Source organism: Ornithodoros turicata, chromosome 1 (genome assembly GCF_037126465.1).
Source record: "Ornithodoros turicata isolate Travis chromosome 1, ASM3712646v1, whole genome shotgun sequence".
Lineage (NCBI taxonomy): Eukaryota > Metazoa > Arthropoda > Arachnida > Ixodida > Argasidae > Ornithodoros > Ornithodoros turicata.
In genome coordinates, this window is record NC_088201.1 from 25,021,077 (window position 1) to 25,038,565 (window position 17,489).

Below are 17,489 nucleotides of genomic sequence, written 5' to 3' on the forward strand. Positions count from 1 at the left end.
CCTCAGAAGCTAAGGGAGGACTGCGCTCATTCCACGTCAGAAGGCCACCTGCTTTGTAGCGATGGAGATGATCGAAATAGATGCTGATCTGACGGCCAGAACATCCGCTTTGCGGCTCTGTCGTTCTGTTGGTGGTGGTGGTGGTAGGGTGGGGTGGGGTGGGGTGGGGGGATGTGGGTCCTGGGCCGACTTCTAAGGGAACTGTGCCGACATATGTCAGAGGCTCTCAGGCATATGTTGGCACAGTTCCCTTAGAAGACGGCCCAGGACGCATATTCCCCCAGAGCGTTAGTTGTGGCGTTGCCCACCTACAACGGCGAGATTTTTCAGCACTACCACCACCGCCGCTTTGCGGCCCAGATAAGCCGACGACGATGTATGTCATGCGCTCTTGAGGCACGTAGTTCTCGTTTCGACTCATTTGCGTGGCAGTATTCGACGATGGATAGTTCAACTTACGTGCTCGTTTCATGAATTTTAAATAATAGATTGGCGTTCAACGAGGATTTTCACCCATTCTGTATCTCACTTTTGCCCGAAAGCCCCTAATTAAACAGCTAATTAGGTAATTTTAGGCAATTAGTCATCTAGTAGTTACATATATTATCTTCGAGAGTATATAACTTTTCGGCAGGAATCAAGCGGAAAGGTTTGACCGCACTCGCCTCACATGCACTGGGATCGCATAAACGTATAGACATATGGATGTATTTTGTTTTTGCTTGAATGAGTTCACGGAAGAACGGTGTGCATTGCCCACATGACCGCACGATATGCGTTACGTGCTAATATATACTGATCGAGCCCGTATAGACGGCGACAAAGGTCGCTGCTGCACGTCCGAACGGACACGGGTCATTTTCGTCGTTCCTTTTTTACTTGTGCTCAGTTTGGTCTATGACGAAGATGCACGGTAGAGTTTAAGGAAGCGATATTTTATCATTCAATATGCTGACGTCGCACTTGGTCGATGCGACACTCTATCGCGTCGACCCTGTATCGGCTCGGCGCAATGTATTTACTGTGTGTGATTTTACACCGTGTGGTACTGGCTCCCTGAAGATTGATTTGCAGCTCTCACTCTCAGTGACGCAGAATCCCTGGACAAAACGTCGTGCTGACAAAGAAAAACAAAAACAAGAAGAATGAAACACCTGCCCAAATCTCGTCTTCGATAGATCACGTCCTGGAAAATCCTAAATGTGTCCCGAATAATTTGCCGCTTTCCACGAAACTCGCCGCTCACAGACACACTGATGCGCTGTTTAGCCGCTATGTATACGCGTTATGATTTTCTATGCGTGTCAGTAGCTCGAACTCCGGGGACTTCACCTGGTTCCCTTGAGCCTTGGCGTTGGTACAAGTGTTAAAATAACTTTCCGGCACGCATGATGACTGATTAGTACCCGTCCGAAAAATACCTGCGAGCTCCGGCGTGTTACTCTTTTAACATTCCTGTGTTCTTACATTTCTATTTCCGACACGGTGAACGGTTATAAGGCCGACTTCCTCGCCTGCACCCGCCTGCCGCGGTCTTCCTTTCATCCTGCTCACGAGCGTTCGATCCAAGAGAATTTTCAGATCCCAACGATCGGCGCAGGTGACTGCTCTCAACGCAGAAGGATACAGGCGCTCGAAACAAGTATCAAGAGCAATACGCCCGAGATCACATCAACGCCAGGCTTATGGGGATGATGATTTCGAAGACGAGTTTCCAGAACAGGCACGGGAAACGAACGAAGCAGAGTTTGCTGAAACGGTTGCAGCGATTGCCGCACTGTTAGGTTTTCGTGGGTGCATGTTTCTAGCGAAGATACAGTATGGGTTTGGTATTCCAGTATCAGCTCCGCCGCTTTCGATTTTGACTTTTCGCACTTGCGGACTATATCGTGCATACTTCTCGAATGGCAATATCACGTTCCTACACGTCTACACGTATAGAGGAAATATACAGGGTGTTTTTTTTTATATATTCTTTACATATTTATTTTATTAAAAAGCTATGAGGGCAGCACAGATGCCGTGTTTGCAGTTGGGTCATGCGGCCAAGCTCACATCCTCTTATAGTGTACCGTATTTCGCCGGGTAGGTTTTCATAGACAAGTGCCAACGTCATCACGGTTTCGCATGACATGACTGCGTACACTTTTAAAGCAGAACTTCAACGCATAACACGCTCCTACACTCTACACTCTAAAAAAAGAAAAAGAGGGGGGGGGGGGTAATGACAGAATCGGCTCGCCGTTGTTGGCCACACAGAAGTGGGCAGCGTCACGACCATAGCACGAAAAAAAAAAAAAAAAAAGAACGAATGGTGGATGAAGGGTGGAGATGCGTAGTGGGTGCGTGAGTCCGTCGGGGGGTGCAAAGGGCTAGAGAGGTCGTTGGGCAAGACCCGCCTCCTGCAGAAAGAGAACAAGGTTTTTTGCTTTAGCGGAACGTTCGGCATAAGAACCACCGGGGTAGAGTACGAGTATGTGTGCCAGCGTGCCAGAGCTGGATTGAGGGAGATGGGCTTCGCGCGCAGAATGGTTCTCAGCATTCTCGCAGGATGTGCTCGATTGTTTGAGGTTGTTGACAGATGCCACAGACGGGCGTCACCACCTAGAGCCGATCTTGAATAGTTTAGAGTTGGTGAAGGCAGATCCAGTGCGTAGCCTATGGAGCGTGGCCTGTATGCCTCGAGGGAGGTTTTTCATGTGAAGAAGCGGGCGATGATGGTGCATGATGTTCCGTATCCCGTGTACCGTAAAAACACAACTTCACAAACACAACAAACAAAATTTGGATATATGATATTTGACACAAAAAGGCGTACGCCTCCCTCTCTTCGAATCAGGAGCGATAACTTTATCATTCGTAGCAATGGTTAGCGCAGAGCATGTTATGCGGTGAAGTTCAGTTTTTAGGGTGTAGCTAACCATCATCTCGAATTACGTCGTTCTCTCCCCTGATTTATTGAAAACTGAAGGCGTACGCTTTTTTGTGACACTTATTCAGTTACGTTCATTGTCACAAAAAGGAGTACGCCCCTTGCTTCCTACAAACCATGGGTGATAACCATATCATTCTGTGCAATGGTTGGTATTCAGCGTGTTATGTGGGGAAGTTCTGTTTGAAGAGCGTGCAAGAAAAAGCACAGGGAGAGCATGAATTCAAGGGTGCACATCGTTTTGACGTCGCAAAGTGGCGTGACACAGCAATGTTTCGTCCTATATTTCAAAGCGCTTCAATATGCTGGTTGTGCTGCTCATCGACGAAGTATCGCACACGCTTAAAGCTTCACCACATAGACGCTGAAGGCCAACCATTGTACAGAGCGATACCCCTATCACTCTTGATTTGTGGAAAGCGCGGGGCGTAAGCCTTTTTGTGACAACTAACATTTCTGCATAATTGCCACAAAAATGGCGTACGCCTCCCGTTTTCGGCGTTTTTGGCGTACGCCTCCCGATGTCACTCCGGCTGATGGTTGGCTAGGAGCGTGCTATGCGGTGAAGCTCTGTTTTAGAGTATGCTCTAAAAACAGAGCTACACCCCATAGCACGCTCCTAGCCAACCATCATCCCGAATGCCAACGTTCTCTCCCTTGATTTGACGAAAACTGGGGGCGTGCGCCATTTTTGTGGCAATTATGAACTGCACAATGCCACAAAAATTGCGTACGCCCCCCCCCCCCGTTTTCAGAAAATCTCGAAGAAGAACGATGTCACTCTGGATGATGGTTGGCTATAAGAGCGTGCTATGTGGTGAAGCTCATTTCTAAGAGTGTACGGATGACGTGGGTACACGCTTAAAAATGAACTTCACCACATAGAACGCTCCTAGCCAACCATCATCCCGTATGACAACGTTCTCGCCCCTGATTTGTTGAAAACGGGAGGCGGAGCCTATTTTGTGCCATTATGCACGGCACAGAATACGCTGTCAAGCTTACTGCCTTATGGTAGTTCGGTTTGAAAATATATGCTGCAGCCATATCCTTACGCGTGTCCCTCTTTCCCCAGGAACCCGATGAAACGGCATTCTATCGGAATCTTCCTCGGGGCGAAGGTTGGGGAGGTGTACACACTTAATGACTAAGGCTTGCTTTCCAGGCCCTGTTTATAGCTTCGTTATACACTGTTACAATTTGCTTGATATCCCAACTTCTTTTGGTCCCCATGTACAGCCCACTCTTCCTGGTATTACAATCACTCTCTCAGCAGTTATCCGGGCGCTTCAATTCGCAGTCGTCCGTAAGTGCATCAACATCATTACGACACTGGTGTTTGAATGACTATGTATTTTTGTTTTAACGTTGTAGAGTGTACGCTCTTAAAACAGGACTTCACCTCATAATACACTCCCAGCCAACCGTCATCCCGAATGGCACCGTTCTCCTCGCCTAACTTGTTGAAAACGGGAGGCAAGTGCTTTTTTTTTTTTTTTTACATTTACGTTAATTGTCACAAAAAGGCGTACGCTCCCGATTTCCACAAATCAGGAGCGATAAAGGTATCATTCTGTGCAATGATTGGCCTTCCATTACACAGAATGATAACGTTATCAGTCCCGATTTGTGGAAATCGGGGGCGTACCCTTTTTGTGCCAATTAACTGAACTGCGTGAGTGTCACAAAAAATGATTGGCCTTCGTGTTTTCAACAAAACGAAGGAGAGACCGATGGCATTCGGAATGATGGTTGGCCAGGAGCGTGCTATGAGGTGAAGTCCTGTTTTAAGAGCATATAGTACAAGCAGAAATGGCTGTGCAGTTTCGCCACTCCACGCCAGTTGGGCTCCCCAGTGAAACGTGCGCGGACAGAATTGGTGAGCTATCGTGCCGGCGGCAGCAACAAAGGTGTCATCAAAAAGAAGCTGCAGACGTATGCCGATCCAGATATCCTCATCTGCGGCAACTGCCGTGAGGTGTTCCCGGGGTTACAGAAGCTACTTGAACACAAGCGTCACCGATGCCGGCTTCGTTTCACGTGTCGTTGTCAAGTCAATGGCATGCTTCCGCTGGAGAACTCTGTGGGTCAGTAGAGCTTTGTTTCTGCTTGTCTTTTTTTATACCTTAGAGGTCAATCCAGAGTCTGATGTCCTGGGTAGGTTCAAGATGAGGTCAGCTCAAGCGAAATTTCGTCGTAGCGGATTGGTACCGCAAGTAGAGAACACATGCAAAAGGGAACGCTGAAAGAAATTGCGAAGAAAGCCTTCCTCTAAAGTCTCAAATTAGGACTGGGTGGCACAAGACTTTATCAAAGGTTTCATCCAACATGTCGAAGGTATAATGTGAAAAGTTACTTGGAGTCGCGTATCTTTTGCAACTCTTTTTTTTTTTTTTTTTGTGACGCTACCTATGGACAACTCTGGTGGCCTTAATAAGGGTGCAGCACACAAAACAAACATAATTTGGAATTGGAGACAGCGGATTTCGAAGCCTTTACGTACATCGTCTGCTTATAATGCGATATTCTGTACAGCAATACAGCTCGTTTGACGCTTCGCGAATTCTTCAATTATTCCGAGATACAACACTGTTGGTTACTGTAACGGCTGTTACGTAGAAATATGATTAGGACAGAACAAACTTGAAAATTAATTGTTAACAGCTAAATTAAATTAACGGCTATAAAAAGCTGTCGTAGCTTCGTAGTACCAAAATCAGTTATATGACTGAACGATCGTATTTTGTTTGTTTGTTTGTAAAGAAAAAAAAAGAGGAGAAATTGAACTCGTCTCCCGACTTGTTCCGCTATTCCTAACAAATCCCCCCCCCCCCTCCAAAAAATACTTCGCATGAGCTCTACTAGCAAGTTCGCTATTCACTATGCGCACGTTCGCTGTTCAGAAGTCCACTATTCACAATTATCCCAAGATCATGCACAGAGAATCGTAAAAGGTTGTGTCCACCCTACAGCTCTGAACAAACTTATTTAAAGTCTTCGTGCTGTCATCCGCTGGTTTATACTTGCGCAGATATGCCATCGCCTGTCTGTGCCCAGTGCCTCACGAGATGCGGAAGCTGGTGGGAGCTGGTCTGTCACGTTGAAGGAGCGCATGGAATTTCAGTCTACCATCACAGCCTAGAGACATCGCCCGGTTCTGTGAGTCTCCTCCTCTGCTTCCCCTGCTGCGTTTATTTACGGAAATAGAAATTCAGCAACAATAAAAAGAGATTGTGATCAGAGATCGTCCATAACAAAGAAATCTAAGGCGCTGTAACATGTTATACTCTTGCATCCAAGTGGGCGGTCTCTGCAGAAGCTCTGCCTCTAATGATGATACATTGATGTGCCTTGGTAATAGTACAATTAAGGTCGCATTTGTCCAGGGAAACCTCCGTTTTCTGGGGCTTTGTGCAGAGACAACTGTACACAACGTAATTTTGCCGCTGTTATAAGTGGGTAAAGCAGTAAAAATTCGCTACAGAGGCCGAAGAAAAAGGGTGAAGACTCGGTCATTGCTCCCCCCCCCCCCCCCCCACACACACACTCTGAGGCAGAAAAGAGACACCGGCCCTCGTGAAAGTGATCGCATTGTTAATATACAGGTGCTGGTGGATGTGGCGAGACCCAGGCGTGCCGCTGTTGGCCTCACGTGTGGGCAGCGTCGTGACTGTAGCCAGGATGAGATCATATGATATGATATGAGATGGGGTGGAGATGTTACAATGATGGCGGCCGAAAGTCAAGACAGAATTTCACCGCATAACACACTCCTAGCCGTCCACCATCCCGAATGGCATCGTTCCCGTCCCTTGATTTGCTGAAACCGGGAGGCGTACTCCTTTTTATGACGTCTATGCAGTTGTGTTAAGTGTCACAAAAGGGTGTACGCCCCGCGCTTTCCACAAATCATGGGTGATATAACTGTATCGGTTCTGTGCAGTGGTTGGCCTCTAGTGTGTGACGTGGTGAAGTTCTGTTTTAAGTTCTGTGCCCGCTGTGCTGTCTGGGGTTTTTCCTGGGTTTTCCTCAGACGCTTTCAGACATATGTCGGCACAGTTCCCTTAGAAGTCGGCCCAGGACGCACATTCCCCTAGGGCGTCAGTCGTGATGTTGCCCACCTCTGTAAGGCCGACAACGGCGAGCCCTTTCACCATCTGTTTTAAGAGTGCGTTCCAACAGTTTTTAACCTGTTGAACAGCGCATTTGGAGGTAACGGTTGAATTCTAGGACGTGCCTTTTGGGTAGCGCTGCCTTGCTGCTCATGAGAGGCACTCGAATTTACGGTTCGCTCGCCGGCAGCGCGCTTGTACCGGATTCATCCCTTATCGCGCCATGCGTGATGAGGCAGCAGCAGACTATACCTGCTTTCTTTGCCAACCCATTGGTGGCCGTCCCATTTTCATTTTACCACGATAGCAGACTCGTCATTCAGCAAGGTGATAGTCTATACAGTGAACCCTCGCTAATATGACATACGCGCTTTACGACCATACTCCTGGGAAACAATGCAGTGGAACCTCGGCAAATCCCTACCCGTTAATATGACATTTCCGCATTTTGACCAAAATTTTCGGGACCGACCATGGTCATAATAACGAGAGTTCACTGTAGTGGACAGTCTAGACTCTAGTCCATCTGAAAGTGCATCTCTATGAATGAATTTTTAACGGGGACATGACCGCAAAAGACGTGTAGTGTGAAGACATTGCGCTCAGAATTAGTATGCTAGACTAGCGTTAAAAGGGCGTTTCAATCGCTGAATTTTCACTTTCGTTTATAGAGGTATACAGAGACCAAATGCAAGTGGTTCAGTAGGCGGAAGGGTGCTCGAGGGAGTACGTACAAACCTGTCTCAAAGAGGCGTATTTACTAAATACATTGAGAGAACAGACGTGTGAATGCGAATGGAACTGGAAAACAAGACGATGATAACCAAAAGGGAGAGGGCACAGGCTAACTGGTGCATGATGATGCAGTTTTTGAGAACTTATTCGTGTTTGTCTACGTGTCCCGTGCCTCTCGGTTTTCGTTCTTTTAATCAAGACGATGATATAGTGAGCGTGCAAATAAGACTGTACATTCCACACTCTTAAAAATGAACTTCACCGCATAGCACGCTCCTAGCCAACCATCATCTCAAATGATATCGTTATCTGCTCTGATTTGATGGAAACGGGAGGCGTACGCCTTTTTTGTGACACTTATGCTGTTCATAATTGTCACAGAAAAGGCGTACGCCTCCCGTTTTCAACAAATCAGGGCAGATAACGATATCATTTGAGATGATGGTTGGCTCGGAGCGTGCTATGCGGTGAAGTTCATTTTTAAGAGTGCAAATCTAGGAATCAATGAATATACGGTTCACTTCACTGTGCACAATGTTTCGGTGCTTAACGGGTGTCCTTTATTGTCTTACAGGAAGACCACGAGCCAAAGAGTGTCCAGACGGATGACCAAGCCGAATCCCTAAACAATGATGGCACGTGCGAAGAAGAAGCGAGTGTTGCATCCGACTCTCACATTGATGACTGGGCCACACTCGTTGCCGAATGTGTGGAGAATAACTCGGACGAAGGAGTATCATCAGTGCCGGATTCTAATGACGAGGTAAAATACAAATATGCGCACGGTCGGTTAAAGGTATCTCTTTGAAGGGGCTCACGTCGCCAGCTTTTGCTTTCCCATTGGCTCGACCTTCACTCTTAAAACAGAACTTCACCACATGACAATTACCTGAACTGCATAAGCGTCACAAAAAAGGCCGTTTAACAAGAGGCGGCAACGATGTTATTCGGGATGATGGTTGGCTATAGGAACGTGTTATGCGGTGAAGTTCCGTTTTAAGAGTGGTAAATGGAGGTTAATTGACTGTGCGTAACACCACAAAGCACAAGCTGACAAGAAGGGGAGAGCGGCACACACTAATATATTGAAATGCGTTATGAAGGGGGACTGCGCACAGCCAATGTCACCTAGATAAGTCATGAAGAGCCCGCCAATCACAAACGTGCTTTCGGCATCCCTAGCTGCGGAGGTGAGCCGCCATGAGCCGCGTGGGCAGCCACTGGTAGCACCAGAAAGCCTGTGTTTGAAATGGCGGCGACTGCCTCAAGCAGATGACATCCCGACTTCACATGTCCACGTGGCTTATAGGAGTGAGAGAAGACATTAAGCGAGTCTTCTGTACCTAGGTGGCGTTGGCAGAGGGCCGTTTTAAATATGCCACGCGCTATTGCTGTCAGTCTGCAGTGCACTCTGAAAGTAGAACGTCCCTGCATAACACGCCCATAGCCAGCCAGCACTCAGAATGATATTGTTTTGTCGTTTGATTGATTCAAACAGGAGGCGTAGGCCTTTTCTGTGACACTTTACATTGTTGCCAAGTGTTACAAAAACGGCGTGAAACAACAACCTTCCTCATCCTCGGCAAATCAGGAGACAGAGCGCTATCGTTCCGAATGTGGGTTGGCCTTGAGCGGGGTATGCGGTGAACTTCCGTTTTTGGAATGTGGGCTTTGTCATGAGATTATGTAATAAGACAACCCGTGAGACACATAGGCAGAGCGGTGCACGAGACGAAAAATAATATCTTCATGCACATTCCGAACATAGTACAGGGTAGCTACCCATAAAAGTTTACCCACATGGCTTCCATCTTGATTGTTTTCTCATAGATATTTGGAGGGTTTTGGTTGTAACTTTGGGTTGCGATGTTGAATCGGTTTGAAATTTACCAAGCTGAAACATACCAGTTAGTGTTCTACGCGGACAGAGGAATTTTCCACCTGCATTGAGTAATTGGTGAGTACAGCGCGCCAGCATGGGTAAACTTTTATAGGTAGCTACGCTGTATATCAAAGTTCGAGCCAGATATATGTAATTGTGGTCGTGGAGCTGCGGGTAAGGTTTAATGGCGAATTACACAGGCCGATCTGGAGCGAGCGCCTGAATCCGCTACAGAGCAACAGAATCGGACATTGAAGGACCGGATCTGAATCCACTAGCGAAAACCGAATCGCGCCCCGGTCAAGAGCCCCGCGGTAGTCGTTTCGTGCTTCTAGCAAATTCAGCGAGTCGGCCAAACGCTCGCTGTCGAAAGAAACGGAACTGACCACAGTTGGAGTTCCGGCCGAAGTTCCCGGCGTAGCAAGATAGAGCGCTCCATGATAGAGCGCTCCATGATGGAGCGAGTTGGTCTGAAACGTGCAGGGAAACACGCGAGTCCGCTCCGGATCGACGTGTGCAGTGCGCCATAAAACGTGCGATCGCGTGGTTTTCCTGTAGCACCATCACCCTACACTGCTAAAATAGAACTTCACCACATAGCACGCTTCTAGTGAAAAACATTCCGGATGATACCTTTCTCTTTCATGAATTATTGAAAATGGGAAGCGCACGCCTGTTTTGGACACTTCGCATTTTGAATTAATTGTCCAAAAAGGGCGTACACTTCTGTTTTTCAACAAGTCAGAGAGAGAACGATATCATCCTGGTTGGCTCCGTGCAATGTTACATGGCGACGTTTTGTTTTAGCAGTGTGAGCTCCACCAGGTAACACCCTCAACGTCACAGAATGTACAGAACGATACGGGTATCCCGATTTGAGGAAAGTATTAGGGGTACGCCTCTCTGTGATAATTAACGTCAATGGAGATTGTTGTGGCTACGTACCATTAAACTGAACAGTCTAGAAACAGAACTTCACCGCCGTCTTATGCGGTGAAGTCCTCGTTTGGAGAGTAAGCTGGCATGGGCTGCACAAAAGCCGGATCTCAGGCTATAGTTAACTCTGTCTCGAACTGTACCTCAATGCAGCATTGCACGTGACACAACAACAGCGTATAGACAAAGTAAACGTTATTTTGCTTTTCCGCCATTTTCTAGGATGGCGACAAGATCACCAAGGATGTCCGCCCCGGCATCGTCGCCCATGACACCGTCGAAAAAGGTGTGGACACGGCTGACCTCCAAATAGCTATCGTTGTGGGTCAGTCGTAAATACAGACGGTTTGTTGACAGCAACATAAGTCATATCAGCTGAGGGATTACTTTGTGGTCACTAACTCGGTTTTTATGGTTGATATGTACGTTGCCAAGCACTTACTTTGGGCACAGCAAAATATATTTCAAAACTGTGATTGCACATGTCATGGTGGAACATGTCGTCTGCGAGAGTGCCTCTGTGCTGTGATGCTCCTCTGTCGTGCTCTCGCTTTCTGTGTCACGGACACTCCCAAACATTGCTGATGTTGTAGCTTACCCGCGTCTCTGAGACTGAGGTCACGGCATTGCTAACAGTGTCGAGCGCACTGTTTTACGTGTTTATTATTTTAATTCGCCGCTTATGTTCGATGTTTACTGACTTTAATTCGACGTATACTGTCGTGAAGCTTAACCGCAGCTGCATTTTATGTTAGCAACCATGTGTTCCACAAGTGTGTATTTATGCGTGTCGAGCTATAAGTGACGGGCGATGGTGTTCGTTCGTTCATGAAACGACTATTTTTTACGTCGAGGTATTTAGCGCTGTGATGGTAGCTGTTTCCTGAGTGATTGTGTCTAAACCGTGTGGACTGCCAGATGCGCTTATATGGCAGAGCATGACAACGCTTTCATCATGAACTTACGTCGTCACAGACGGTGTTGGCAAACATCGACGTTATTTTTCTTAAACTCTTTTTCGTGGCCTTCAATGACGCGTTTCTCAGCCCTTAGCGCGTCGCAGTTACGTTGCATTCTGTGTACGGTACCGAAACAACGCCACTATGTACGGGCGTCATATTGCGCTTCAGCTGGAATAATAAACGAAGCTCAAACAGTATGCACACGCCAGCACGAAGGTAGAGTCATCCTCTATTGGGCGTCTGTGTCCGCATACTATTCTTCTAATGTCTTCCTGTACATCCAGTATTCCATGACCACGCTGCAGATACGTTTGAGTCGCCGTAAGCGATGCCATTTTATAGCAGAATTTTACGCACGCGCCCTGCCTTCTTCCCTCGCACGGTGCTACATAATTTCATTGCTTGATGTAGACTGCTAGCTAAAATACATATATCGGTGTTACTGTACCTTCACTAAACCCAACTTGTCTTGAGTGCACTCACAGCCGATTTTTTTTTCTTTTTTCTTTCTCATCATTGTTCTTGTATGGTGGTCCATGAAGCATGGCATAGTATGCCTTATGACTTGATGTAATGCACATATAATTTCCACATTACTACTCATTTGCATACGTCATATCGTTTCTTATTCATGTTCGGCTTGTTTTTTTTTTATTATCGTCGTTAATATATGATTGCACTCGACCAATTGAAGTTATGTAGTGTTAATACAGTCGTACAAAATGTCAATAAACAGAAAAAAAAAGGAGGATTATAAAACCGTGAACGAGAATCTACGCTATATATTGTTTGGAGAATAATGGTTGTGAAAGCTGATCTAAGTGAAAGCAGTTTTAAGTCAAAAGTGTTGACATATCTGTCACTTTAATGTACAACACGGCCTAAGAGACGACTGCAAAAACTGAAGCACTTTATATCACCTAACTGTGCAGTCATTGTGGACCTTTATGATTTTTTGCGAGAATCTGGCATATGGACATGGCTTTTCTTTCTTTTCGGTTGTTGTTATTGTTGTTATTGACTAGGTTCAGGAAAGCGCGAGAGGTGTACGTGGTGGACTAGGTAAATACAGACAAGCTCGCTACCTTTGTGGTGAAGCTCAGGTCTAACCCACCGTTAACTACATGTTTTTGTTTTCTCTCTTTTCTTTTTCTCTCTCTCTTTCGGGAAGTAGTTTTTTTTTTTTTTTTTTTTTTACAACGACCTTTTATGCATTGTTGTGGTACACCATACAGCAAATGTGGTTCGCATAGCAAGCACATCGACAAGATTATCAGGCTGATGCGCTCGTATTGCCTGGGGCGTCGAGGCTTAGGTTAATGACGATTCGAGTAGAAAATTTCTGTCTGCCGTTTTTGCGCGCCAGATTTCAAACGCACCTCGTTAATTGAAACGCAAGTTGTCGCATTGTATGGGATATCCCACATTGATGCAAAAACTTCATGTGATTGTTGTCGTGCCTATTGCCCAAGATTTTCTCCTCGTTTCTCTGCTTGTCATTGTATCTTACCGTAATTTTGCTGTGAGGTGGTTAGATGAATGAATGTGCTGGATTGTAAGAACGGCAATGTGGGCTTACTGTGCACTTTGCCCAGAAAATGGGTTTGAATTCGTGTACGGCAACGAAACGTCACAAGAATTTACGTTATTGACCACACTCAGGACCTGATGTCTTCCGCGCGCTCTTTAATATATATTCCTTCTCGTGACCATCGCTTGCGTAACGCACGCTGGAAATTATCAGGGTGTCGTAGTACTGACTCATCTCCTCGGAAAAGCATGCGTAATCTTGTTTGAGAAATTCGTAACTTCGTAGTGGTAACATTAGCCATGTCCGAGTAGTGTACCTGGGCACCGATCTTGAACGCTGACATAGCAAGCGTTATCGTTATATCTAAAGATCGCGCGCTCCAAAGCCCTTTTGGTAGGCTCGCGCAAGAGCTCGTGACGAAACTCGGGAGAAGTGATGCACTTAACGCGCGTTATGGGAATAACGACAAGTTCGAGATCTGGGCCCTGGAGTTCGAAGAGAAGAGTGCTCCTCCTACAGAAACTAATTTAACTAATTTAAGATTTCGAACTATGTTCAGTTGTGTTGAGAAAGCACGCAAGTTAAATTCTCTATTCTAAAAGGACGCTATGGGGCCTTGGACTTGATCGGAAATTAGTGTTGTGTTCGATTGTGAGTTTAAGGTGTAGATACTCTATGCAAACTTGCATTAGACAGAATGTTTTTGTGGATAAACAGGAGAGCGAACCATATGCTTGAACATGTGCATATCCCATCTCGGTTCTACGGTGATGTTGCATGTGCAGGAGTATACCTTTGCAGCAGCCGCAGGGTTGAGCAGCCAAGATAAAGATGACGAAAGACTGTTTTGAGATTTGTGAAATGTAATCAGCACGTGCATGTGATCCAGAATCGGTGGCTCCCATACTTCGCAGAACAAAGACAGGAAGTAGTTGATGGTGACGCCACGGAAGCGAAAACACTGGCTATGAAATTCAATTATAAATTGCATATTATTCAGCTATGTTCATATCTGAATGGATGAGCTGAGCGTTATCAAAATATTTTCTCTTGCAATCGTGTCTCTGGGCTGTCGCTGTATCTGCACTTGATATTGAGCTAACCATTGAACCAGTGTTTGATAAAGGTGTGCCAATAAGGTAGGTGAGCATAACACGTGCAAGCATGGATTGTTTTATGAATTCAGTATGAAATTTCTGTGCTCGTCCCAAGTTAGCTTTCTATTGCAAATTGGCGGTACAAAACCTTCAACTGCATTGCGGCGTATTCGCTACGAGATCGACCTATAGGGGGCGACACTGTCACCATTCTAGTGTGGATAACACGTGGGCCGATGTTCGGATTTGATGGTTCTTTTTTCTTAATTCTTGTGTATATTGGCCGGAAGATCACTTGTGCCGCGATGGTACGATACTATTCGGTTATCCCTACGGCACTGAACGCGGAATAAACGTGTAAAAGCAGACGACGCGTCCACACTGCGATAGTTCTCTGTTCTCCGCAGCACGCCGACACCGTTCGATCTCGGAGCGAATAGTTCTTGTCAAACACATGCGCGTGACAAGTGTGCCACCCAGATACACGTTTTGAGATACGACAAGATACGCCCACCGCAAAGACAACATGCCCTTGACGCAAGGCGACAGCGGATCCGAGGTAAAAATTTTGCGATAACACCTCGAAAACGCGCGCGACAGAGGAGTGGGCAACTTCTTGCCAGCTCAAATATCCTTCGCCTTTTTTGTCGCTGTCACTTCGCGAACGCAGGTACTGTGCAAGGTGCGAGAGCGTATACTTAATCCGATGCCAGACACAAGCTATATCGTGTGCTAATTACCCCCATGCGACTTAGCAATTAGCAACTCATGAATAAACCTTTATGAACAGAAAATGATTGCTATATATTTGCGTTATTCTCGCGATGTTATTCTAGGAAACGCAAAATCATAGTGCACTGCCGGTGGTAATTGCTAAAGCGACAAAAATGTGCATTATCATGTGCTTCTCTGGCATCGGAATGGTGCAAGCGACTGTCGAGTTGAGGGAATGTTCTCGCAATGTATTCCGCACATGCAATTCAAAAAGAAGCAAAAAAAAAAAAAACGAGTATGGGCTGTTCACGAGTGAAATAGTAAACATCTTTAACACAAAGCCCCGCATAGGCGAGTGTATAAGCATACGAGGAAAAATTAAAAAAAAAACATAATAAAAATATTTGAGCAAGGCGAATAATGTTCAAATAAACGACATATTTGTAAATCTCAGTACGCGAGTCAAACTGAATGTAGAATACATTATTCGAAGGAAATATTCCCACCTAGTGCTTTGCTATTTTATTTTGCTGCTCTATACGCGGTACACAGCTTCTTTAACATCCGTCGTGTACGCATAAACGACTTTGGTAACAACCTGATCGGCTGTGAGCTAACGCAATAGCAAATGCTTCTCTTCAAATGATCAGTTGAAATCATATCAAGACATGACGAATACAGCGATCAGACGGGAAAAAATTCAGGGCAGCTGCAGCAGTGAAACTTCAAAATGAGCAGAAAAAGAAAGGTGCACATGGTGTAAGGGTGGTATATCTGCTCAAATGTATAACGTGAGTCTTTTCTTTATTAAAAATACACTGCTGACATAACTGAGGAACCCTGTAGACACAGAACAGCGATGCTGTTGTCCTGAGTTAGGTCAGCATGTACGCAGGAAGGAGAAGGTCACATCCTATTTTCATAAGGCTCTACAAGAGAGATGCACTGTTGCGGCTGATACAGTTGCAGTCAATTGCGAACCAGCACTCCTTGACTGGCACTCATAACATGCCGTAACTTGTTTGTAGACTATGCACATACATGCGCGAATAATAAGCGAATATTGTATGTATGTGTATACAATACAGGTGTTAAGGGGTCAATATGGCTCTCATTTATTTGGTTCTGTTAAGGTGCAGAGAATAGTGCTCCTTTTGTCGCTGTCATTATAGTATTGCTACACCAAAGCCTTGACTTTGGTTCCATCGAAGTGTAACCAATGAAAGGAAAGCTATATTGGAAGTGTTGTATTTATTCTGTTGTATGTGCGACGGACTGTCGAGCAGAGTCGGCAGTACGTTTTGATGTAACGGGCTTCCCATTTCTCGTTGTTCTGTCAGTCTATCAGCCTGTGTACAGTTGGCCACGACGAACATTTCGCATTTTCTGTAGTCACTGTGTTTCTGAGTAGTTGTTTACAGTGTGGTTATCTATTGACAAGAATTGCTTAGGTGCAATATAATTAGAAAAAGAAAATACAGCGCACAGATGCAGGCGAGCTGAATGTCCCGTGATTTGATGAGCCCAATGCACGTGACACGTTGTGAGGACAGTTATGAATGTATAATTTAATAGGAAGACGGGCTTACGAAGGGAAGTTCCAAATATAGCGTGCGGTGTGCTTCACTAGCTAACATTTGCAATATTTTGCAATCGTTCCCGTAATGTTGTTCGCGGGAAGATATACTTGCTCAGGTAAGCGCAAGCCATTAAAGCCTATGACATGGGTTGGTGATCGGGTTTTGTCTAGAAATCTTTTGTGTCTGCAAGCCTGGTTCACTACCACGAACAAGTGCGCTCCCGGGCTGATCCTGTCATGATATCAGTGAGCAGCTAGTCAACATAACGTCGGTCTCATAATTTATGAACCTCGTTTCGGTGTACGTGGCAGTTATATATGTAAAAAATATGTGGAGCAGCGGCTCTCATGTACACACATCCATGTAATACGTATATTCAATGAACAATTTTATCAGCACCAATAAATCATATCACATGTTTGTGAATGTTGAGTGCCCAGTCATTACACCATAGACAAATGTTTCTCTTGATTTCATTTTGCCACAAAACAGGAATTCACAACTACAGGTGCCCAACAAACAGGGGAAAGACTCTCGGCGAGAAACAGGGCGAAGAAACAGCCAGATGGTGCAGACGATGCTTATGCAAACCCCGCAGTCGCTTGGCTATTCTACTGCATGATTTGCACTCTACTGCCCAGAGAAACCGCGCGTTCGCATGTGCACCAGTCATGCCTTGCTATAGAGTTGAGCCGCCGACCAGTCGTCTGTTTGCGTCGTTTGGGAGTTTTGTGCTCTGTGGAGGCAGACACTCTGCTCAGATTTTGCGATGTAGGCTTCTAAAATTAAGTAAGTTCGATGGTATATCGGAACACCTGTTCAGGTGGCATCCAACAACCTGTATCAACAAAACACCAGCGGCATGGCCGAGCGAGTTAAGGCGCCCCGCTCGCTGGTGGTATAGCCAAAGGTCGTGCTGAAGACTGGGAGGTGGTGGGTTCGAATCCTACCACCGGCTGTGCTGTCTGAGATTTTACCTGGGTTTTCCGAAGACTTTCCAGACTAATG

General features: G+C 45.9%; 1 protein-coding gene across 2 annotated transcripts in view; it reads left to right on the forward strand.

Annotated features, from left to right (window-relative positions):
* Positions 1-16,901, forward strand: part of LOC135377682 (uncharacterized) — a 160,308-nt gene extending 143,407 nt beyond the window's left edge. For both annotated transcript variants that reach the window (XM_064610276.1, XM_064610277.1), the window contains 4 exons: positions 4,757-5,019; positions 5,964-6,091; positions 8,354-8,542; positions 10,820-16,901. In XM_064610276.1, coding sequence (XP_064466346.1) covers positions 4,757-5,019; positions 5,964-6,091; positions 8,354-8,542; positions 10,820-10,933 — 694 coding nt within the window. In that variant the 3' untranslated portion in view covers positions 10,934-16,901. The remainder of the gene's footprint in view (positions 1-4,756; positions 5,020-5,963; positions 6,092-8,353; positions 8,543-10,819) is intronic.
* Positions 16,902-17,489: the final 588 nt, after the last annotated feature.